Consider the following 26,042-nt stretch of genomic DNA (forward strand, 5'->3'; position numbering starts at 1 on the left):
GGATGGCTCCGTCAACCACATTTGCTCACAAATTCTCTGTACGACTAACGGGGTGGTGGTTGATACAGCAAAGACACTGTTTAACAGGACAGCCTCTGTGAAGTCCACCAGCTGGTAAGACCCGAACCTTCGCTAGCAGCCGGGTTTTTTGAAGTGTGGGGTTGCTTTTGAGCGGCAGCTCGGCAACTGCCCATCCTTCAGAAACGGCGCCCTGAAGTGACCGGCCTTTTGCCCTGGGGCCCGAGGGCGGCACGCCAGGTTCATCGCACACCCGGCAGGTTTTTCCACCCACTTAACGCACAATTACATCTCCACGTGTCCCTGTTACACCGGTACGTTCAGCCCCGCAGCACAAGGGAGCGCACGGGCTCCACGCGAAGCCCTGCTGCCGAAGAGACGGGGCGGGCGGCGAGGCGCGAGCCGCGGCCAGCGATGGGCAACGGGAGCCGAGGGTCTTCCCCTCGGGCACCACGGGTTACCGGAGGCCCCTCGCCCGAAGAGCAGCCCCGGGCCCGGCCCCCGTCCCGCGGGTGACCTTCCGCCGCGGCCCGGGGACACCTCCCAGCGCGCCTGCGCGGCGCCCGCCTTCCCTCACTAAAAATGGATGCCCTGCGGCTCCTTCGCACGTGAGGCATCAACGAGAGCCGCTTCCGCCCTCTTTCGGTCACATGACGCGCGGTCCCCGGCCCGGCAGCCCTTACGGGAGCCCGATGGGGACAATCGGCCCGGTTTGTGCCTCTCACCTGAGGAGCGTAGTGGGGGCGCGCCGTGCCGCTTAACAGCCCGCCTGAGGCAGCTCCGGGGTCCGGAGCGCGGGAGGAGCGGCCCCGCCAGGGCTAGGGCTGGGGCAGGGCAGGGGCTGGCCGGCCGGATTCCCGCCGCTCTGGGTGAGTACGGGCTGCGGGGCCTGGCGGCAGCACCCCCGGACTGTCCCGAGGGGGCTGGGGGCCACCCCCCTGAGCGCCCCCTCGGCCTAGGTTGGGTGGGGTCGTGTCGTGTCGTGACGTACGTCCCCCCGGCGAACGCTCCCGGCGGCCTCAGCTCTGTGTTCCCCGCGCCTTAATGCAAGCGTAAATTCAGTAGCGGGACGAGCGCCGCTTGCAGCCGCCTGCCGTGGCTCCGGGAGCGCGTTTTGGGGACTCGGCCCCTGAGGCGACTGATGGGCCGCCCGGGGTGGCCGCAGGTGCCGGGCGGGGCTGGGCAGGCCCGGGGCCCCCGCGCCGCTCCCCCGAGCGCCCGGTTCCTCTTTGACCCTCCTCTGACAGGGGCTGGCTGGGCCCGCCGCCGCGCGCTCCTAAGGCTGCCGCAACACGATGAGTATTTGGGTGTTTCAGAGAAATGGTTGTTAGACCGTGACAATTTTTTTTCCTCTTAACATTTCCAGTATTTTTCTTATTTTTTTTTTAAAAAAGTGTTTTGCTTTAAAAGCTCCAGCTGGAGGTTTCAAACTTGAAAGAACGCAGCCTTAAGTGTTTTGTGATCCCATAGCCTTGTTTATGTATGATAGATATTTTTTTGTTCACGTCATCCTTGTACCAAGAAGAGGAGGTAATATATTTTAAAAGTTCAACACATGTATCTGTACTATGCAGAACAGATTTCAGCATTTAGCCTACCCCTAGCTCTTCTTTCCCTCAAATTGTTCCGTTAGTGCTTTGTTATTTCATAGCCTGTGGCCCCAAATACCTCTGTGATGTATGTTCTGATGGTTTTAGGGTCCCAAAATAGGGTCCTTTGGATCCTATAATACATACGTGTTCTCAACTTTGCTCTAAGCCCTCCTCTTCCCCTTTTACTTGCCAAAGGATATCTAGACACTTGCCAAAGGAGCACTTTGTAGCTTAGGTGCAGGTGAACAGACTAGCTGTAAAGTAGCCACATTGGGAACAAACAGTAACGTAGCTGGAGAAGTTACAATTAGTTCTGTGTAGGCTGTAAAACCTGCTCTGATCTCGGTGCTGGCACAGCTGTAGTGTTACCAGTACTCATCTTCATGTGTCTCAGATGAACTTGGAACACAGGAAGTTCCACCTCAATATGAGAAAAAACTTCTTCCCTGTGCGGGTGCCAGAGCAGTGGCACAGGCTGCCCAGGGAGGCTGTGGGGTCCCTTCCCTGGAGACATTTACACCCTGCCTGTGCCCCTGCTCTGGGTGTGCCTGCTCAAGCAGGGGGGGCTGAACGAGATGTCCCTTCCAACCCCCAGCGTTCTGTAATTATGTGATTCATACTGTGCATAACATTCTTGGCTGCAGCACAGATATGGCCAATGTCTGATTATTGCCTGAATGCTGACAAAAAGTCATCCTTCAGATTCCTAAGCATTGCTTCAGCCTCCTCTCTTCTGTTGCTGTTCCTCTTTAGGAGAGGGGGAAGGAAGGACCCCTATGTCTTTCTGAACACACATAATTCACCTTATAATTTCACTCCCTCTGTCTTCCCTTATTCTTCTCCTGGATTTTCTCCTTCCTTTCTCTCATTAAATGCCACTGATGCTCATTTGTGCTTCAGCTACTCTCTGTCCTTTATTTATCCTGTATTTGTGATTATACCTTTATTGTCTCATTATTCTCAGACTTTTCTATTATCATGCCTCTTTAGAGTTAATTAGTTCTGTAAATATTAATTTTAAAATCCTTCTCCCTGCTTATCATTAATGTGTTCTGTAAAATGCTTTGTGTAACAAGAACATTACAAAAAATATAACTTTGATTTCTGTTCTCTTTAAATAATTGGGGGGTTTTGTTAACAAGCCCTGTTTAAGTATTTTAAGTGTTCTGTTGCTGTAACCTCACTGTTTCTTGTTCTGCTGTTGTCTTGTAAAAAGGGGTAAAAATTGAAATCACTTTGACAGAAAATACAATTCTCAATGTTGCAAAGTAGATGAGAATTAGGCAAGAGTAGGAAGGCGTTGTGGTATTGTATCTATAGGTCCTTGGCAAGTACAGCCAAGCCCACACAGTGATATTTGGTTTATAAATAGTTTATAAAGCAACTGTTCTAATCCTGTCCTTTTTTGTGTGTGTTTTACCTTACAGCTGGAAAGCAGTTGTCATGCAGACAAAAGCAATGCCAAACTTTAGGGAAGCTGTGGTGTAAACGCTGCCGCAGTGTAGCGATACTTGATTGTAAAAATTAGAGCTGTACAGGTATTTCAAAATGAGAAGGTGAACAAGCAGTGAAACACCTTTTGCCAAGTCTTCTGAGCAATAATTATTCTTTAAGCTGCTGCCAGTGGGTATTCTGGGTACTTCAAGTTCTTAAAATTCAGTCTCTGTATTGACATTATGATTTTTACTTCTGTTGATCTGGAAGTGCTTTACTGGTCATAGATCATGTTTCGAAATGAAAAGCGCCTTTTGGAATGTGGAAGTGTCAGAAGACTGTGTACTTTCTTCAATTCACTGGCTGATCTAGCCAATGCCTTGCAAGAGGGACAAATCTAGCTCGAAAGACCAAAGGGCAGGGACAAAAAAGCCCCAGAGTGAAATCTTAAGAATTTTGAAGTGACAGAGCTGCTTAAGCACCTCTTGAACTCCTATGAAGAGTTTAATTAAATGGTTTGTTCCAGTTACTTGATACATACCAACAGTAAGAATTAGTACAGATAGATTAAATCTGCATCGCTTCAGGTATTTCCTTTATAACTACTTTTTTTTTAAGCTTACATAGAACAGTGACCTTCTTGCCTTCTCCCTGACCCCAGTTCTCCTACTGGGCTGAAGTGAGACTTTGAGATGAATGAGATTCTTTCATTTGACCTGTGGTGATAGGAAGTCCTGAAAATAACACTGAGGATCCCAGGATGGATTGCCCAATGGATCACATCTTGAATATACTAAATGAGTGCATTCAATATAGTGTTACATGCTCCAGATCATTCTGTGTGCTTCTTTCTGTTGTCTGAAGGTTACTATTAGTTTGAGGTTTTATTGATAAATATGGAAAGCATTGCTCTGCGTGATGGTGGGAGGAATGGCTTGTGGTCCGTCTCACCTGCCACACAGATGGTCCGCACTGAGGTATTTTGTTTGCAACGTTTGGTGCGTTCAGCTTAGGAAGGCACGCACGCAGCAACAGACATAGTCTTGCCTTGCTGCCAAAAATAGTAAAAGAATGTAGTTGCAATTATAGTGGCAAAACCTGCCTTTTTGCCAGGGTAGATTACCTCATCTAGGGAACGACTTCAAGCAATACCACTAAAAGATTTCTTGCTAGAGTAAGCTGTGCTTCCCATAGGTGAATTTGCCAGGATAACTATATTTACATATTGAGTGGGTACATATATGTGTAGAAATATGTATTTCTCTCATCCTAACCCTAAAAATAACTGTTATCTCAGTCTGAGCTGTTGACAAGACCCCCCAGCTATCGCCTGGATGAAAAGTTTGTTGCAGCTCACAGCTCCCTGTGGGGAGCCCCTTTCCAGCCCCCCTCTAACTGCAGCTCCAGGATGTCTCTCTGTCTTGACTGAGCCTATAACCATAATCTTGTCCTGAGCCATCTACAAGGTCCACTAGCCACTGCCCAGATGAACAACTTCTCTCAGCCATCCAGGTTCCCTTTCCAGCCCACAGCTGCCATCAGCAGCCCCTTTCCAGCCCAAGTACAGCTCTAGGATTTCTTTTTGTCTCAACCTTAAAATTAACCTCAAAAAACCCAGTTATCTTGGTCTTTGTCTTCGATACGTTTCCCAGCAATTGCTGTTCTAGCAAGTTTCTCACAACCCAGTTTCTATGAAATTCCCCCCACTGCTTCGTATGAAGTTCCCCTGCTTTTCTAGGAAAATGTGTATATATAAAGTATTGGCAAACCCTTTTAAGTGTAAATAAAGTCTTGTTCTCTCTCTGCCCATCTTGTATCTGTTCTGCGAAAGTAAGATTTTCATTTACAGAAAAATTCAGAAGTGAGAAGTCTGCAGAATTGCTTGCGATTGGGAACTGGTTGTGAATATGCTAGGTTTTCAAGCTGATTTGACAGGCTGTTGATAAGGTACTTTGTCCTTGTAAGATGAAGTGAGATCTGGGTGACTGACAGCAAGCAGAAGGCTGCTGCCGAAGCTGAGCCCTTTCTTTTCTTCCCCTACATCAACATGCAGTTTTGTAAGGCTTTGTCCATTTTCTCAAATATTGGTACACTGGATATGTGTAAATACAGATCAATATTTCAGATTTCTTACCAATCCTGAATAGATTTCCTACCAATCCTGCCAATTCTGTTTGGTTTGTTAGTTTGTTTGTTTTTCTTTTCCTGCCAGCCAGTGCAGGGATAGTACATTACATGCAGAATTTCTATGTGTGTTTTGTCACAGCTCGATTTGAGGACCCTCACTGCAGCTTTCAGCATTGCCTACAGCATTGCTTTGTTCTTCTGTCATTGCCCCTAACTCTCAGCCTCTTGTGACTATGTGTCCTATGAATCTTATATAATTTGTTTCTCTAAGTTTGTTCAGTTGAGGTCATCTACCACTTGCCTAGTAATCAGAACAAAGAGTTTTCTTTATGCACTTTCTGCTGGTTTCTTATATTGCTGTTATAACTGTTGGTTTCCTTTTGCCAGAATGAGTGGAGCTGCATTTCCATCTCCAGCTGCTGAGATGGCAGAAATTAATCGCCTTCAGTATGAAATGGAATACACCGAAGGAATCAGTCAGCGCATGAGGGTCCCAGAAAAACTCAAAGTAGCTCCTCAAAACGCTGACCTTGAGAAGGGCATCCAAGAAGGATTTCCAAATGCCAGTGTAACTATGCAGGTTCCAGAGCGGATTGTAGTGGCAGGTATGTCTGCATCTCAATAGAAAAAAAATAGGCAAAAATTTAAATTAGTTCCCCAAATTTCTGGATGGACAAAAATTTATATTGATATATTTTTAAAAGAAGAACCTGTAAAATGCTTTCTGGCTTTCAGACAAGTTGCTGCTCATCAACTCTGACTTAGGAAGTTTCTTAAACTTGGAAAATGTTTCATGAGTAGTTTTGGTATAGCTTGTAGTTGAGACAGTTAAGTGAATTATGAACAGAAAGTTTAAATGCAGACTTTTCATCTTACTGAACCACATCTGGAGCAAAAAACATGTTTATTGGTTTACACTTGATTTTTCTTAATTAACTAAAGGCTATAGTACCTATAACAAGTTTTTTGGGGATGTGCTATATACGAGCCATGCAAAATGTGTTTTGTTATAGTCAGAGTGCTAATTATATTAAGGATCTGTCTATAATTGGGTGGGCTCTATCAGTACTACTTTAGTATTTATGGTCATGGGCTTTACAGTGACAGACCTGGAATTGGTGAAGGCCTTACAATTTGCAAAATGTGTGACATGCAGATATTTGATGCTTTGAAAGAGTGATATCTTCACATCCCCAGTCATTGTATTTCTAAACAAATACACCTTTAATAGGACTATGTTTTCAGATTAAAAGTGCCCTTACTTGCAATAACAGTTGATGTTGCTCAGGATTACTCAGGATCATTGTTCTCAGAGAAACTGCTCAAATAAGTGTCAATTAATGTGGTCTTTATGAGAGCTTTAACTATAGGTTTTAACATACAAGCCCTGTTAAAGAAAGGTATACTTAATTATTTGGCATAGTCAGGGGAAGTAACTGATGTGATGTCTCTTTGAACTTTAGCATTGGCCCTCAGGCCTCAGAACACCTTGCTTTCTATTGACAACTGATGTTCTTGCAGGTAATAGTGAAGACATTCCATTTTCCAGACCACCAGACCTTGACCTTCTTCAGTCTACTCCATTCAAACCGCTGGCATTGAAAACTCCTCCCCGTGTTATTTCTCTTAGTGATCGACCGCTAGATTTTTTGGACCTAGAAAAACCTCCACAGCAAACACCTCAAAATGAAGAGGCTAGTACTTATTTTGCTTTTGCCTTAGTTGAGAAGCATTCTACTAAAGAAAGTGAAGTGACCAATTATTTCTCTACTGTGGTGCAGATCTACTTGGTGTTAAAATAAGTTAGGGAAGTGTAGAAATATTTTTATTAGCACTCTAGTAGTTCTAATTATGACTTTGAAGTCCATATTTAACTGGCGGATGGCTAGGGGTTGCCATGCTCAGTAAGCTTACACAGTACTTACAAAAATAAAGTCATAATTAGAACTACTTAAAATACTTTTAAGAAAAAAAAATACTCTTGTGATTGAAGAGAAAGCTGCAAGATTTTTTTAATTTGCAGGTTATCAGAAAACAAACTAAGAGTCTTTCAGTGAGTGCAGTTAACCTTTGGAATTCGTGGCCAGATGATATAACACCACATAGAATTAGTGAGTTTTAACAAAACTGAAAGCCAGCTTCCAAGAATGACATAACATTGGCATCCAGGTGGAGGATGTGTAATGGACATCTTAAAAACAGAAGGATATTTATAAGGCTGTGTATTCTATAGACTCATCAAATAAAAAAAGAAATATATTTATTTATGGTGATAGGAAGTAATATTAAACACAATAGTGCTTTCATACATATTAAAAATTCTGTTCATACTTTTGGAATTGGATCATATGGATAGAGAACGACAGGATTGCAATAAGTTAGGACCTTGGTTTTACATGTACCATGTATCAGATCCTGTCATCAGTTGTTTTCCTCCTAATCACTGTGAAACCCATGAAAATGTGCCTTTGCATATGAGGGCAGATCTAATTTACAAGTCTCCAATGCAAGTTATTAAATGTCTCCTGGAATCCCCTGTCTTTTATCTCCCTTTTTCTCCCCCTGTATGCAGGTACGCTCAGTGGGAAGACTGAAGAGGGAACGTTCCATGAGTGAAAACGCCACTCGGCAGAATGGCCAGCTGGCCCGAAATGATTCCATGTGAGTAGAGCAACAGGGTGCAGGGACACAACTATGGCTTGATTACATATTTCCTTTGTTTCTTATCTTCTCGTTATTTGTCCTCTCCCACTAATATTTTGTACGTTGTAGCAAGTACATAATTTTAAATATTATAAGGCCAGCATTTTTCTTAATTTCTATGCTTTTTGTTTGGTGGGGTCACTCATTTCACTCATTTGTGAAGTGTTTTCTTGCAGTGGATGGGTGGGAGTGTTTGTGGGCTCACAGTTGGTTTCACCAGTTATTGTGAAGTTAAGGGGATTTTTCAGTTTCTGAGCTAGTGTAATATTTTTTTCCCCTGATTTTTCAGGAAACTAAGTTCTTTGTGCATGAAAACGCTCCTGGTTCTCTCACTGTTGATATTATGTGACAGTTCTCATTCATAGGAAAAGGAATATGTATTATAAATATTAGAATACATAATTTTTCTTTGGTGTCAATGTACTTAATGCTTTGGAATCTGTGAGTATATACCTTAATTTTTTGAGACCAAAATGGCAAGCAGCATTTAGAATAGGAAACTTCATCTATCGATACCATCTGAGGTAGCAATTCTTGTGGTGCTTTCTGAAGACATACAGGTCTGCATATTTTTATTAGATATGATAGTCTTTGATTAGTTACAGTTTATTCTGAGTGACAGCATCTTTCCATCTGGCAGTAACTGTTTTTGCAATGTAACACTTAAAACTCTTATATAATAGATTCCTAATACATTTACCATGAAGAATGTTTTCCCTTGTTGAAAGGATCTTAGATTTAAGACCTAAAAGATGGGATTCATCTGCTTTAATGTAGACTGTATAACGCTATTGCTAAAGCACCATAAACTTAATTTCAGTAACTAGAGGGAAAATAAGTGCACGACCTACTTAAGGTCTACCTATTCTTAGTCTAAAATAGATCAAGTGAATTATGTCCTAGAAATGTCTGTTTTCTTCTATTTACAGCAGGGGCACTAGGAGGTACTATATGTACTACATATCTGTCTACCTGTTAGTTTGTCTAAAACTGGTGAAGTGTACTCTGATGCATGTTCCAGACACGTTTCAATTCTCCTCCCAGATCTTCATGGAAATATTGTTGCATATCTTCCTTTTCTTATCTAATCAGGCTTTTGGTTCATACAAGCTTATAGATTGCATGTGTCTAGGTACTCAAGTCTTCTGAGTCATACATATTCACCGAGCTGGCAAAACCAGATTCACATCCATAAGCTCCTGATCAGCTCAGTCTCCAAATATTCTAGTGGCCTACTAAGTCCCCAAGTTCCTTGTGGTTTCGGTCATCCAGTTATGTCCTGTTGGACCAGTCATACTAGAATTTCACTGCAGAAATGGCCTTCACTTACTTCTCTGATAGTTTGCACATGATGCATGCTGGAATTGATGGTCTTCATGTGCTGGAAGCTGCTTGTGAAAAAGTTTACCCCTTTGGTGTTACCAGCTCTGCTTTGCAATGTGTTGACCTTAAACGAGAAACAGAAGGTATATGAATTCTTGCAGTTCCTTGAAATCACTTCATCCTTGCTCCCCAGGTTAGTTTAGTCTTCCAACAGTCATGGGCTGTGTCTGCCCAGCCAGCCACCTCAGAAACTGGCAAGATCAGCCCTGACCGGATTTGACAGTTGCTGTCAGATTTCTCACATATGTTTGGACTTCTTGAATCCAAAAATCATAAATTTCTAAAACTCACCTGTGAGCTTTGCTGTCGCTCAGTAGATACATACAGAATTACTGGTTTAAAATGGTCTGAATATTATTTGCTGTCACAATTTATTAATCTACAAGTAGTCCTTCAGAGGCTTAGCAATGCAATACGAACTTGGAATCCTGTAAATTGAAAAAGGATATGATCAATGAACATAAAACTGGTAGCTTGTGTGACTCAGTTTATCATGTACAAAAGCTGGGAAATTATGACACCTCTAGAGGTTAGTTTTCCTCTCTTGCTGCCAGTGCTAGTGCCTGCATAATGTCCATCATATGAATCAAACTTCTGATGCCAAGCAGTTTGCATTATGAGTGTCTTTCAGGAAAATTATATAAACTGTAGATTGATCCACAATATATTCTCTTTTGTTTGTATGAAAAATATCAGCTAGCTAACACCAAGCCTGCTGTATTTGTGCTCTCTGCTGCCCATGTGGAAAAAGCTGTCTTTCTTCACTGCAGCATTCCACGCTTGCTGACCTGCAGATAACATATTTTAGTAGAATCTCATTTGCCTCTTGTCCTCGCAAGTACTTGTTTTCTTGTGACAGAAGTTATGCTGTGCCTAACATGTAGATCATCTGCTTTGATATCATTGAGGTTCCTAGAAATTGGTTCTTTTTCTGTCATCATTGCTTCTTCTGACTCAGTGCGATCCAAAAAAAGAAATCACTTTGAATGTGCTGTGGCATTCTCAGTGATGCCTAGTCTGGCATTTCTCCCTCACGCAGGCTTTGTCAGTCCTCAAGTGGAAAATGTGACTACGTACCTGGCTAACTCTCAGGAGAATGTTATGTGAATTCAGCTTATGCAAACACTGTGTTCACAGTGGAACTTGTATGGCTTACACAAATGCAGGAAAGCCAAGTCTTTTGTGCTTGGTGAAAAAGATATCTCTTGGCTCTTGCTTCCTCACAATTTAGGCCCACAGGACATATACTATAAAGAGAAAAAAAATTTTGCAAGTTTCATGTAAATAAAACCGGAAGTAGCCATTCTACAAAAAAAATTGATAACCTGGCATTCTGTTTTCACTGTGGTAGCTACTTAGAGAAGCTACCCATGTGGAAGTGTTATTGTATAGCTCAAAATAGGCAATATAGGCAAACTTGCTTGATGTAAATTATGCTACCTCAGATGGTACTGGGTATCACCTAGCTCGTAGACTGCTATTTCTATTAGAGATTCATGGTAAGTGTGATGCATGTCTTCTAAGTTTAGCTTCCTTGTTGATAAATTAGACCATTTAAGTAGATAAGTTCTACTACAAATGTATTCTTTGCACTACAGAAAATGTAATTGTATACCTGTTGCCTCATTTATGTCATCTTGAAAATTCTTTAACATCTAGTAATAATATTTTTTTCCTAGTGGTACAAAACCACAAGAAACCAGCTGCTCCTAAAGTTCCTGTTTCCGGTGGTGTTGGTTGAAAGAAATGGTCTTTGTTCTAATTACTGTAGTGATACGTTGCTGCTTCATCAAAACTGGCTTGACTTTTAAGTTCGTATCATGTCGAAGTAGTTTACTTCTGCAGTAGCAAATACTAAGGTACTCTAACTTGGCAAAGATCAGCTCTTTGTTCCTGAGCTTGTGTGAGTCAGGTTTACATTTTCAAATAGGAAAGAGGGTCCATGTTTTACTTCAAATATTTAATTCCTATCCAAAAAATACCTTTTTTTAGGTGGTTTTTTTTTCTAATATTTGTTTCTCTTACCTCCTTGATTCAACTTCCTCATAGACATGATAGTCTACTTGGATGCTGTGATGAGGACCCCATTGGAAAGGCACACGGAGCACAGCCTTTTAAAACCTTTGCTTTCTAAATAGGACTATAATACTTAAGTTTTAATCTGGAACACTACTGTCCTCCTTGGACAAAATGTTCAGACATACTGCAGAAAATTGCAGTGCTTGACCTACAAAGTGAAAAAATTAAACATTCTGGAATAGATTGTCAGATCAAAGCGAAAGAATTGGCTGGTCTCCCTATCACAGTGTTCTCTGCATGGTACAAATAGTTGTTTCTTTTCCGTTGTTTTTCTCTTCTTGTCGTCCAGTTGCATGCAGAGACAGTTCTGATAATTTTTCGGGAGTTGGGCTTTATTAAGGACAGCAATTCTCAAATGTTTTTTTTAAAAAAACTTGAGACTAACAAGTAGGCACCTGCTTGTACAATAACTATATCTGCATAGCAATAATGACAGCTCTCTAAATTACAATCCCTCTATTTATAAGGATGCTTATTTAAGAGATTACAATTATTATTCAAGGTGGCACAGATCAGATACTGTTCCAAGAAATAAAATGCCACGGTTCCAGTCACGTCTTTCTACTAAGGATTGCACGTAAGCCTAAATGTTACCTGGTATATGAAAATCAAGAGTGTGTTTAATTATGTAGCTCTCTGCAATACTAATTTCTGACTAAGTATCTGTAGTTTAGACTATAAAATTTAAAACAGCCTTTGCTACACTGAATGTGTGGTTTCTAATTTTGCTTCAGGGTTTCTCAAACTTTCCCAAATCATTTCCCTATGTAAAGAACATAGGGAAAAACACTTGGCAGCAAAAGGAAAGGGACAGGTTCGAATAAGAACCAATTTGTAAAGAAAAACTAAATTTCAAAATACCTTTAGTTTGTTTGGTTCTTTGGCTGTTTTTGAATAGCTGGAGAAACAAAGCTTTTTGTGGGCCATTGCCAGCCAATGTTGAATGTGAGGATCCCACTCCTGCTTTGGAAGTCAACAATGACCGAGAGCACACAGAAAAGAGGACAGCATTTCATTATTTTTCTGGTCCAGCCTTTCCCTTAGAAAAACACATCTCTCTAGAGAGTTCATTTTAACAGTTTGAGAAATTCTGTTCTTGATGCAAGTCGTGGGGGAAAAGGTAATGGTGTGCACATCTTTAATGAAAATACAGTCTGCCTGTGTGGTTGAATTTAAAGTAACCTTGATTAGTTAAATCTGTTTACCTCTTGTTGATACTTCCAGAACTGTAAGTCAGAGAAATATCTGAAATAAACCCTGAGTACATCACAAATGTTTTGAGAAGGTTTAGGGGAGATTACTGCTAAGCTAAAAACTCCGCATATAGGAGAATGTTACTGTGCTCTTCCATAGTAAGTTTTGTAATTCCATGTTGTTTGTTTTGGTTCCAAACTCTGGGGTTAACTGGCATTTGTTACCAGGGAGTGCTAAAAGAAGTGGCTGGAGCTGTATGTAAGAGTTCTTTTCAGAAATTTGAAAGGAAATTGTACCTAGGACTAAGACCATTTAACTACAAATGGAGGAGAGAAGTGGGATAGCCACGATGTCTAATGCTAAGTAGTCATACTAAATGTTAGAGAATTTTCCTTATGTTGGAGATTTTTTTCTTATGTCATCTTGGCTGATTTGTATATCAGATATTTGCCTTGTAATATTTCTTCTCCATGGTCTCTGACATAGTCCCAAGGACTGACACATGTTTACAGGATAATAATTTTGAATCTTGAAAAGGAGGATAGAAGAAAAATTTGGCTTCTATTTGTTTGGTTGGTTTTTTTATTCATAAAGGCAATACCCTTTATGGAGAAAATCTGAGTAATTTCATGCAGCACTACAGTTTAGCTCATATCCAGGAGCAAATAGATTTAAATAGTCTCTTAAATAATTAATAATTTAAGAAACTAAACATTTCTTCAGTAAGAATTAAATAATATCTTAAAATGAATGAAGTAATCTCTTGAAACTGCCTTTTCTTACAAGCCACCTATAAAATGACGAGCATAAAATAGTTCAGGAACTAGATTATAGGGTTAGGAATTATCTAGTTCTGGAGTCCACTTTGATTTTCCTTTATTATATGCACTTTCCATTTAATCAGCACATGTAACTTTCTTCTAGAGAACTTTGTGCTGTTTTCGTTAAATAGTTGTTAGGGGATTTTTTTCAGTATCTACAGAAGACTTTGTATGCAAATAACATTACTGTGGTATTTACAGTAATACATTCTGGACAACAGGAATTCCACGATATCTTCCAGTTTGCAATATGCCTAAACACTGTTTGTTACCTTTGGTTTTTAAGCTGTTTTCAGCCTATTCTGTAAATATCTGAAGTGATGAACAGGAAAAATTACTTCTAATATAAAACATACTATGAGTTCAAGCCTTCACCTCATTTCCTCAAGCCAGCAAATCCACAAAGGAGTAATAATTCTCATAAATTCACTTTAGTGGCAGTATTTCCACACTTGCTCCTGCTTCTTGGTATTTTTCTGGTGAAAACTGACATTTCCGATGCAATTCAAGAGTAAAATGTGTGGATGTGAACACTACCACTGATTGCAAAATAGAAGTCATGATAGATATAAAAGAAAGACGGATCCTACAAGTCTTGGAGAACAATCAAAGCTGTAAAGAAGAAAAGTGGATATTCATTAATGTCTCCTTCTCCTTTTTACCTTCTCTTGTCCAAATGTACTCTACAGCAACATGAAAAGATATTTGCAGTTTAAGTAATAAATAATGACCGGTATTGGTCAGGCACCAGCCACTGCTGTCTTTCCATGTGTCTTGAAGCACAGGATGGCTGAACTTTTCTGCAGGTGAAGTGACATCCATGTAACATGCTTTGAATCTGTCTTTTCAACTGAATTTTCTTCCTTACTCAGTTTTGTGATCTTGGGGCCAGCCACTCGCAGAGCAACTCTACCCCAGATTAGAGTACTGATAGAATTATGACTCATCTAGAGATTTTCCAAATATCAAACCTGGTTCCAAGCACTTGGCCACTAATGCTTTACTTAATTTCTTAAAAATGCCAAAAATGGGAAGATTGGCATTCTAACTTCAGAAACTGTTGGAGCAAAGCACAAGTGGCAAGTTGAAAGAAAATGTGTTGAATTAGGGATGCTAATCTTGGAATAAAAACTATCCCAAGATTTAAAGGGTACAGTGACTCTCACTTTGTTTTGCATTTGTGTTAATATTTACAACTAAGTTAACATAAATTAATTCCTGTTGATAAAGCATCTCACCTTTCATTAAAGTTTCCTGATTTAAAAAAAAATAAATAAAAATATCTTGATGTGTGACGGACAAGGTGTATAGTCAGGTTGAATGTAAACATGAGCAAATCAAAGGCAGTTTATCAAAACTAAACTCTGTCAGACAGAGTTGAAGTTTGTATAATCCAAATGGTCACATTTGAATTTCAGTCCCATGTATTTTAAATATTTTTGCATCATAGTCAAAAACTCAGATCATGTAATTTGTTGTCCCTGGTATATGAATTCTGTGTCTTTTTTTTTTTTTAATTTCTTGCAGTTGCCTTTAAACTTTGTTTATGTGCAATTCAAAATATGATCTTCATCGTTAGTCACAGCTTGTAGAAAAATTTTTATTGATGGTTCTGTGTGAGATTCTCTGTATTGAAAAAGGCTTGTGTTTTGAAAGAGAGTATGGGTAGGATTTTTTAAAATGCCACTGATTGTAAAAACAATTTTCTGATTGTCAGTGAGGACTTGAATACTGACTTTCAACAGGTACAGATTTAGCTCGACAAGGACTTTCTAAAACTAACTTATGTAACAGATCATTACTGTGTCCTTGGATTATTACTTGTGTTTGTTTCTGAACAACATATGTAAATGTAGCCCATGATCCCTATGCTACTAGAATTTGGGAGTGTTACCTTATAGTGGAGGGAGAAGGGTAAACCGAAAGCAAGCGATGAGCATTTTGGAATGGGGTCTATCTGAAAAGCGTTTTTTAATTTAAAATCTGACTATAGTATTTCTCTCTTCATTTACTATGCTTGTACGAACAGTGTGACACCATCACTGCAACAGGCTCGTGTCTGTCCTCCCAATATGTTACCTGAAGATGGAACTAATCTTTACTCTGCTCGTGGCATTTTGTCGTTTATCCAGTCTTCCACTCGTAGGGCTTACCAGCAGGTCTTGGATGTGCTGGATGAAAACCGCAGGTGATTGGTTGTCACTGATTCTGCCAGCTTTTGCTGCTTTTTTTTTTTTTTTCTTTTCTCCTTTTTAGTGGAGTTTGGTTTCTGTTTACAAAATAATGAGATGAAATTATTTGCTTTTGCTTTCCTTTGCTTTCACTATTCATAAGCAATTTAATTGTCCAAAATTTCACATTTCAAAATGCTTCTGTTTTGGTCAAATATAGCATTGTTTTGGTTTCCTTCCAAATAAAAATCAAAATAGGAAGTGTTAGTCTGTGACTGCAAAGGATTTTGCTGTTCCCAGATTGTCAGTGTTCTCTGCAATTAATACTTGACCCTGAGCCTGCAAATTTATTAGCCTTGTCTTCTGCTTTTCTGTTGGTGAGCAATGGTGGAAATCAATAAGATTGGGTTGATGTTGTCATAAATCATTAAAACAAATGTGCAGAAACAGGGTAGAATATTATGCAGGGCATTGCAGACACTGTTTCTGATAACAAATTGAGACTTTAGTCTGTTTCGGTTTATTCTGGGAATAGTTATCTCTGGTTGATACCTGACTGCTGGCGACCACTTTTCTGGATGCTCAGAGCAAGAAAGGCAATGTATACCGAGAAGCTGGTTGCTCCTCTGTTTCTGTCTCTGTTGCTGTCTCTGTTTTTATGGATAAACTGACAATTTGAGAGGTGAAGAGCCAACACAAGCCTCGTGGCAATTGGTCACCATTCCTGGAGGTATTTAAAAGACGTGTAGACAAGGTGCATAGGGACGTGGTTTAGTGGTGGGCTTGGCAGTGTTGTTTACAGTTGGACTCAATGATCTTAAGGGTCTTTTCTAACCTAAATGATTCTATGATTTCCATTTTCTTCAGTGGAGTTTTCCCTAGTTGATATATCCTTGGACTGTTTTGGTTTGGCACTTCTAAGCATTACAAGAATGGCACGTTGAATGCTACAGAAACATTTATAAAGACTAGTAATGGCAAGGTTAATTTACCGAAAGTAATTCTCATTTCAATAGTATGCTAGCACAGAGGTTCAGGTAAAAATTACACACAGTTAGACTCTAGTCTAGGCTAGCTGAGACCTCTAGGGCTTGCCAAGAGGTTGAATTAGAGGAGAGAGCTGGCAAGAACATTGTGAGGAACTGCTCATTCCTCCTGCAGCACTTCAGTGTGGCCTGTGCTAGGAAGTTATTTGAAATTTGCCATCTGCCTCTGGTTGCTAATATCCCAGCAGCACTCCTAATATTTTGCAACATGAAGTTAAATTATTTGCTTTCTAGTTGTTTTGGTAATAACATCTGACTATCAATCCAATCTTATTGCGAATATCTGTGTGTTTGCAGTTACTTTTCAAACTGGCACCTCCTGTAGCTCACCATGTTTGCTGACCTGACAGTATATAAATGCCCATATTAATATTCCTGAATCATATAGAAGCCCAGTCTTGCTGGCCTTTATGTTCTTATCCTGGGACTTAAAAATGTTGGATGCCTGACTCTGAAATTTCAGGCTGTAGCTGTTAACATTTTGGTGCCTGTCAACATTTGGACAGCAATACCTTTTTTCCTTGTCAATATTAAAGTTTAGACAGAATTACAAGTCTGTTTTGTTTTACAAAATTAAAGCTCCCAGATAAGGAGGGATTCTACTGTCTGTGAATAATAGCACTTACAGATGCTGTGCTCAGAGTCCTTGTTAAAATATAAACTGAAATTCTAGCCCTTTCCCTAGCCTGCAGTGAAGCTAACAGGTTTTATTCCTGGCTTCCATTAGGCATGTTCTTGCCCATGTTTTCTTGGATTCTGGAAAACATACATGTGTGCATACATACACTTTCTACTTACTTCAATTATCAGAATTTCTAGGGTTCTGAATACTTCAAAAGCTGCATTAGTCTTCCTGGTTTGGATTAATTCTTGAGGGGTTCTTACTAACCTTCCTAGAAGAAATGGGAAACCTGTTTATAGTCACCTATGAAAAAATAGGTGCCAAAAAAATTAACTTCTCAATAAGGTGAAAGTGTATTCTTTGTGGTTGGGTGTTTAGATACCCACCATTACTCTACAGCTGGCGTAGGAATGTGAAATTTGGATGATCCACTTGCATGGTTGCAAAATATTGTTCATTTTAAATTGCTCCAAACCTGCAGTCTGTTCTTTTGCTCGGTGTAATGTGCTTTCTATCTCAAAACCTTATATATTTTAACATTTAATGCTTAATACTAGAAGAGATCTTTTAAAATGAACAAGCTCTGACTATGTGTTACTCACTGGAAATATTTTAAACTTGTTTCATGGCTTGCTTTTCTTTTTTTCCCAAATATTTTCCAATCCACTAAAAGTGCTGACTTCAGGTGCTGATTGTACTGCTGCAGGTCATGAATTATGCCTAGTTTAGCTGGCACTGCTCGCATAATAGGTTATTTAAATGGGCACAATTTAATGATCACTGTTTACACTATCTGTTTACTCTTGCATTTCCTTCAGCTTGGACAAGGACAGTAGGTCAGTTTTGTTTTCCAGTTCTAACCATTTTTGTTTCAATTTCTATTGAATGACTATAGGGCCTATACCTAGTGTCTTTTAGAGACTGAACTTTTATGCTGTAGGCAACAAAAAAAAACCACCCCAAAACGCAAACCCTTTACATTTAAAGATACTTTAGCGATGTCTTAAATGCAAGGAAAAAGGCTATTTCCTATCTGAATAGAGTTTTGTTGAAATCTGTACTTTATCAGAACTATTTTTCAACTCTTGGATCAATATCTTTTAATTTAGGATGAAAAAAAACTATGGAAATTTATTACTATTCACTTTCTTCAGGATAGCCCTTTCTAAAAAGCCGCTATCCTTCTTAAATGCCGAACTTCACCCACATAATCATATCCTGAGGTGTTATAACTTTTTATATTGAGCAAGTTTAATGGTAGAAATAAAATGGGATGTGACTTAAAAGCATTGAAGAGGGCTACATAGGACTTTGGATTGGGGTAATATAATTCAGAAGAAAATGCAGTGGGTCTGCAAATGTGAAGGAGCCTGGGAAAACCAGTAGCCTATTGCTTTATTGAAGTAACCACTTCTAGCACCAAGACAAGCGAGGAGAGCAGTTTCAGCCCATCACTGATTCTTCAATTCAGCAATTCTTTCTGTACTTTAGAAGCTGAGCTTCTCACTTAGTTCATGTCCAGAACATGTCTGTAATGTCCTAGTGCCTATTCTTATGGCCTTTCTGAGATTTCTGGAGGTGTTTTAAAGTACAGTGAGAGGTGAACACAGTTGATACCTCTGCTGAACAAAGAGAACGTGCTGGCCTCAGTCCCCTGCGTGAATGCACAGAAGCAATGGAAGTTGGACCCAGTTACCTGGATTGTCCACACCTTGTTTTCCTCCCAGACCACGTGTTTATGATTGCATCATTACTGTGGTATTTCCATTGCATGCTCTGCTCTAAGCAGAGGAAGACAGACCAGATTCATTTGGTCACTGCCTGATCACCTGTTTTCCCACTGTTACTAAATTGTATTACTCTGCATTCCCTTCATGTTTCAGGCTTCCGCTATATTTGCAGTGAAATAGTTAAGTGTTGAGCTTATATGACCTCAGAGTTATGGCTTCTTCTGATCATGTGTTAATATTTAGGATGGAATTGACGGAAGTAGCCAGAAAATTCAAAGTTTTAATGTACTCTTACTCAGTTTTTTAATGAAGGCCATGTATTTAATAGCTTGATGATATTATACTTGTGCATTCTGTATTTACCAAAAACTTGCTGATTTGGGGGTAAGGTGTTCTCAGTTATGAGGCCACTTTGATCTATATAATGAATTCTTTTGTGGATATATAAAACCAAGCAAGTAAAAAGTGTGGGAGAGGCACAGGAATATTCTGGTGATCCTTTTGGGCCTATGTGTAAAGAAATAAAATGTCAACTGCAAAGAAAAGGAAGAAGTTGTGCAGCTTCTTAACAGCCTGGCTGTGCTGGGAAATGGGATTGAAGGCTTGTCTTTAGTTTAGATTAAATTCCTGATTTACACAGATCCCAGAGTGCTCTAGTTCTGTTTCTTGCTGTAGCCCTCAGCTACTTCCAAGCCCATGGCTTTCCTTGGAAGGGTAGGGTGAATTAGCTAGTATTGATTAGTTCTACAACAGCTGTAAAACTTTGTTTGCCACAAAATACCACAGAGGCCAAGAGTTTAGAGAGCATTTGAGACCTATCGTTCTCATTACACAAAATCCAAATGTTGTTGTCCCGTGTCAGACAGTATGGGAAATGCCTGCTGGATACTGACAAGCTGGTGTCACATATCTGCTAGTTAATTACAGGTGACTTTTATTCGCAGAGAAGTTCTGTGACCTGTTCCATAGCTGCTGTTTGCTGAATTTCTTATGCTTTCTCAAAGTATTTAGTTCTAGCATCTGTCACACAAGACTTTAGACTAGATGAATTATTACTCTGATTAAAAAATAGGAATACCTTTTTTCATAACTTTCTGCAAGGCCTCATGCATTTAGGTAAGAATATTCTTTTATTGTATGTATTGGGAATGGGAATTTCTGCTTTGTAAAACACATCATGCTGGCTTATTTCATGTGCTAGATGGAAAAACATTGTGGTATGCACTTATGGTGCTGATTAGAGTAGGACCTAATCCCACTAAGTATTGTATTGGGTTGCAGAGTTTGCTAAGGCTCCTAGATCCTGATTCTTTTAAAGGAAATGAGTGGTTGTGATATTTTTGCATGGTTCTTGCTCGTTTGTAGGCCAGGCTACAGCATTCTCCCAGCCACCTCAGCACCAAGCCTCTGCCTCCTACATGTACCTGCTGTAAGGATCTTTACACCTAGATTCTCTAGCCTCTCTAGGAATTTTATAGCTTGGAGTATACAGGGGTTAAATGTGTGGTACAAGTACCTCCTCTTGGCATGGGGAAAATGGAAGGAATTGAAAAAAGTTTTCAGTCTCTTGAACAGTTTGTTACACGTCATAGATGTGGAACACTAATGCCTCATTACCAGAGGGACTGAAAAGACACAGTACCGGCTTTGTCAGAAGATCTGCTGGTATTCGTGTCTTCTGCAGATTGGGACACAGTAACTTCTAATTGCGAAGTTAATGTATATAATACAGTTGCAGCAACTTTAAAAGTTCTACCTTTTCTTCTCTGCCTACAAAGAAAATGAAAAGAAATTGAAAGAGCAACACTTATGTTCATACCATCTACTTGAAGCTTTTAGTCACGTCTTCCTGGAGAGATCTGCTTCTTTTTGGACTATTTTTGGTCCTTAGGCTACTCCCCGAGGTTTTCTGTATTACATCTAGTATAGATGAATAAAGAAAAGACAAATCTCCCCTTTCCCTAGAGGGAGGACAGGATGATTAAAAAGGATTTTATAAGTGTGTATAGACACATTTTTTTTTTTTTTTTTCCATTGTACTTGGGTGGGGTTTTGACTTTTGGGAGCAATTTTTAAAAAAAAAAACCTGAAGTTTCGCATGGCTATTTTATAAAAAATAAGGCTGACAACCTCCTCCCAAATCTCTGTTCCAACAGTTTGTCTTCCATAAATGAGTTTATAGCATAGAAAGCTTACCTAGATGTCTTAGCTGCATAAACATTCAGTGTTGATTAAATTTGAATGAGAAATATGAAAGTGCAATTTACAACAAAATAAATAGATACTATATTGTAATGAAACATTGTACAATGTAACTGAAAGTATTTTGATGTTCCTTTCTTCTGTGTGTTTTACCTCTTATCTCTGTCATTTCCTGTTTCTGTCTTGTTCTTTCTATCTACAAATCCTGCTGTAGGCCAGTGTTACGTGGTGGGTCAGCTGCTACCACTTCCTCTAACCCTCATCATGACAACACCAGGTAAAGAGTGGGTTTTTTTGTTAGTCATGATCCACTAATTTAGATTCTAAAATTCAGACTTCTATTTCCTTATTTCTAGTGTCCTTACTTTAAAACACAATACTTGTTTCTATCCTCCCTCTCAGCTCTTGAGATATTTCAGGCCTTTGTTCGTTACCCATCCAAGTCACCTGCAAAGACCTCACTTGTCTAATAGATACAACGTGCTACAGAATTCTGACTCAAAGTAATGTGTGAGGGGAGGCTCTTAAATTACATTAGCAGTGTCCTTCACGTATTTTCTATTTAGTAGTGAGTTTTATATTTTTATTGCTAGAAAATTTGGCCTTGCATCACCTTAGTTTTTCCAGGTGTTCTCAGTAACATGCCTGTGGTTGTTAGTTGTGGCTGGATGCCCTTTCACTGCCATTATCTTGGCAGACTGACGACGTTCCAGTGAAGCTGGATACAAGATTCGCACGTAATCTCATGGTCAGGATGAAGGAAAAAAATAGTTCCTTCCATATCTGTTGTTCCCATTGGCCACTACACCTCTGTTTTCATCAAAATGGAGATTACATTTGTGCTTAGTAGACACTGGATTCAAGCAGGTGATTCTTCTCTAAATCAGGAATTCAGTTTTTGTAACGGTCCAAGAGATTGTGTCAAGGGATTTCTTGCCGATAACCTCCTTGATTTAATATATGGAATGGTTTGGAAGTTGGTAGAGTGGCAGTGACATACTGTGACTTCATATTAAATTTATGTGACCTGGGAGGGAGGTGTGCCCATCTCACCGAAATGATGACCCTCTGCTTTTCCCAAGAGATGGTGAGGGACAACTATGCTGCGGATCTGGTGGGGTTTTCTAATTTTTTTTTACCACCTACTACAAATTTTAAAAAATGGCTACAAAAACCCCCTCCCTGGAAATCTCTTTGGCTTTCAGAGGACCTGTAGCAGTAAGGAAAACGTGATATTTTTTTGTGTGTGTATGCAAAGCTTCAGACTTCTTTTTAACAGTAGAAATGTTCTAACTGTTTTATAATTAACAGGTTTATTTCAGAATAACTGCTGAGTTAGCAATGTGAGCTTCACAGTACTGTGGAAATTAAAAAAAAAAGCCAAACAACAAACCAACCCAACAGTTTGTCTTTTAATATTGCCCAAACTGTAGTAAATAGCATAAATTACAGTGAAGCGAATGTTTGAAGTCTCCTTAGAATAAAAAATGAATAGCCTTAATGAGAAAATCTTCCAAAAAAAGAAGTTGCACAAACTTTTCTTTTTTCATCCCATACTGTGTTTTAAAACAGCTATGGCTCTGTTGACAGACAATTGCTTATTTGACTATTCCCTTACTAAAAGCTGTTTTTATCCTAATCTCACCTGGAGAAGGCTTCCCTCTCCCTGTATACCCTTCAACCCAAAAACCACACAGATCAAAATGTAATTAACTTCCTGTCTTGTATACAGTGTTGTTTAAGGATCTCACTGAAGTTCAGACTAATGCAACTCTCATCTACAAACAGCAATTCTTATTTAGAAACAACATATTAATGAAAAATGATACTGGGAAACTTTTGAGAGGTTGTCTGTTGGGGTTGGGGGGAATCTTGCCTGAGCTGAGGGCGTTCTATAGATGTTTGCTGGAAGCAGTGAAAGAGCATGCAGTGCAGAAGTAGTATCTGCACTTCAGTGCAGTCTGCAAGCTTCAGGAATTCTACTTGTATTCGACCATTAACTGTCATTAAATGCTAAACATTCTTTTAGGTGTATTTTGTTGTGGATTTGGTAGCCTTCATGTTATTTTGTTCCATTTCCTAAGCTGTTTCCAGCAGTTGTTCATATGTCCTAATGAGAAAGCAAGTCAAAGGGAACTAATACTGGAAACTGAGGTTTTAAGATGGGGTTTGAGAAACTCAGTGGTAGGTGCAGCATCAGGAACTACTTTTACCTGTTAGTTGTTGGAAAAGTATCTGGTTAAAAGGTAGCATTTGGATGATGAAAACACATTCTTTACGTAGACTTTCTGCCACTTCCCAACTGGTAATAAACGTGCTGTATTTAATTAACTGCCCTGGAGTTAGAACAATGCTTTCTCGGAATTGCTACATTAAGAAAACTGAGAGGTGCTCTGGGAACAAACTTTCTAAGGCATGCCAAGTTCAGCAAGCAGTGACCCCACACTAGACTCTATTTGCAAGGTTCTCTGCTACAATACTGAGATTAATGTGACTGAGATCATTAATCTCAGTAGGTGTCCACTCGGGGTGTTTAAGTAGGTACCCGAGCGTAAGACACCCAATTCTTTCCAAGTCTTCATTTGGTTGTTTCTAATCTGTTGCCAGGTCTCTTGCAACTTTGGCATTTTAGCTCAGGCAATTTTCAGGTTTCATTAATCAGTTACATAACTGGAAACAGTCTTTTGAGAGACCAAGTGACAGCAAGAAGTCTGTCTGCATGGAGCCTCTTCAAAAATATTTCAGCGTGGAGAGCAATAAACCCAGATTCAATCAAGCACTTGCCCACTTCATATGTGTTCATGCTTTACTTAGTTAGGATCCTATTGAAATAGACAACTCTGTAAAAGCTGGGAAAAAAGTTTTATAATTCTTCTCTCCGTCACCACCAACAAATACATCTACTAGAATGTTGATAAAATATGGCACTTGCTATCTTTGCATGGATGAGACAGCTAAGCTATCTCCCTTATTTGATAGATATGGTCTTTCCACCTTGGATACTATGCTTGAAGGAACACCAGATGACATGACAGTTGTAGATGCTGCCTCCTTAAGAAGACAGGTATGTAAAGCGCATTAATTGATCATATTAAGAAAAAGCTTAGTTGTAAAGTGGGGGAAACAGGTTTTCTGTGTGGCTGCAAAGCTATCCATAACAGATATGATGAGAGATCCCCTCTGAACCCCTGCCAGACTGCCCTCACGTATCCTGTGTTCTTTGGGAATCCGGAGAGTCCGACCCCATTTCTGTTTCTACTTATTAGGGACAGCAAGATCTGATCACTAGCAACTGAAGATAGAAAGCCAAATTATCAAGTGTTTAAAATCCATTTATCTGAGATACTAATTTTACATGGCTTAGAAAGTCTGGCAACTTTTAATGAAATATTAAAAGCCTTTATTTATTTTTAGATAATCAAACTTAATCGCCGTCTACAGCTTCTGGAAGAAGAAAACAAAGAACGTGCTAAAAGGGAAATGATCATGTATTCAATTACTGTAGCTTTCTGGCTACTCAACAGCTGGCTTTGGTTTCGGCGCTAGATGAGCTCTTGGAAGGATTTAATAGTTGAAAATACAAACAATTTGCAAAATTCTTTGTTTCTGTTTCTGAATTATATGCTGTTTTATAATTCATACACTGGAAACTTCCACCACAGATAAAGGCTATAGAATTGCAGTGTTAAAAGGACACCTGTTGTTCAGTTATAATGTATTTAATAATTTGTATTGCAAATACTTGCAGTATCCTCTTTTGCATGCTTCGATGTAAATATGGATCGACTGATACGAAGTTTGCTTCATGTAATGTAAAGACAGTGATTACAGGAATAACCACTGGATGTTTTGTTGTGGTGGGAAGAGAACAAATGGAATGGGTTTGGAAAAAATATAAAAACAAAGGAATAAAAAGTAGTTTTTATTGTTCTGTTGTTAGATGCAATTAAACATGATTGCACTAGTTTTCCTTTAGTCTGAGTAGTTTGAAGTGTGCCATATTCAAGGAGTGTGTCCTGTCTCATGAGTATGTTCCTTGTTTAAGCACATGTTCAGGTCAAATAATAAAACGTATTCTTTGCTAACATGCAGATTGTTCAGAGGTGTGTAATATGTATTTTTTTTTAATTTAATTTTGCATATGTTTTTCTATAAAACACACTTTTAAGAAAGTCAGTCCGTGAGTGATCAAAAGATTATGGAGTACAAGATACTGATGTAGTATATTTAATAAAATTCTCAAAAAAAAAATCCCAAACCATTGTTTAATATTATTTTAAGAATATTTATTTGAGGCTTCATCTAAACTATCGGTCTTTGAAGTAAGTAGCAGTGATGGACTGAACAACTTAGAAGTAGCAGGTGGGCATCTACCAGCCTGCTGCAGGCTACCACCCGCTGCACGTGTGGGATTGTTCTCTGTGCGTGTGGTGAGTGTGCAGGTATGGGAAGCTTGGCTGGCATCCCCCCGTGTTGTGGGCAGTTTAAACATCCCCTGTTCAGTCCCACGACCTACTACATTTTTGGTGGCTACTATCAGGGAGTGCTGAGCTGTACATGGTGCTGCTGGGGAGATCTCAGCCTTCCTGCCCCTGCATGGCTGCAGCTGCTGCTTCCACTCACACGCAGTGGTGTAGCGGCCACAGCCCCTTCCCTGGGGGTGGATGAAACAACTGGTAGTGTTGGTGTGTGAGAGGATGTGCCATGATATCAAAACAACTCTTCAGGGGGGACCTTTCCTAGAACAGCTAGACTTAGCCCACTGTGCAGGACCGTTTCTGGGCTCTGAAGTGCACAAACTGGTGAGGAGATGATGGTACCAAGCGGCTGCGGAAGAGAAGGATGTGGGGCCTCTATCAGTGATGTCCTCGGCTTGCCCTGCAGCAGCAGAGGCCGCAGAACAGTAGCAGGACTACCTTT

General features: G+C 39.7%; 1 protein-coding gene across 7 annotated transcripts; it reads left to right on the top strand.

Annotated features, from left to right (window-relative positions):
- The first annotated feature begins 588 nt into the window (after window positions 1-588).
- MFF (mitochondrial fission factor) lies at window positions 589-25,222 on the top strand. 7 transcript variants are annotated; one of them, XM_075098766.1, is made up of 9 exons: window positions 655-887; window positions 5,559-5,776; window positions 6,693-6,865; window positions 7,744-7,832; window positions 11,839-11,913; window positions 15,381-15,539; window positions 21,337-21,399; window positions 24,102-24,186; window positions 24,537-25,222. In XM_075098766.1, exons 2-9 carry the CDS (start codon window positions 5,560-5,562, stop codon window positions 24,666-24,668), a joined length of 993 nt encoding a protein of 330 aa, XP_074954867.1. In that variant the 5' UTR covers window positions 655-887; window position 5,559; the 3' UTR covers window positions 24,669-25,222. The 7 variants fall into 7 exon arrangements, with proteins under 7 accessions (XP_074954869.1, XP_074954867.1, XP_074954870.1 ...); XM_075098767.1 differs by lacking the exon at window positions 655-887 and adding an exon at window positions 1,040-1,548; XM_075098768.1 differs by lacking the exon at window positions 11,839-11,913 and having other exon boundaries at window positions 589-887.
- The last annotated feature ends 820 nt before the right edge of the window (window positions 25,223-26,042 follow it).

Source organism: Phalacrocorax aristotelis, chromosome 7 (genome assembly GCF_949628215.1).
Source record: "Phalacrocorax aristotelis chromosome 7, bGulAri2.1, whole genome shotgun sequence".
NCBI classification, from domain to species: domain Eukaryota; kingdom Metazoa; phylum Chordata; class Aves; order Suliformes; family Phalacrocoracidae; genus Phalacrocorax; species Phalacrocorax aristotelis.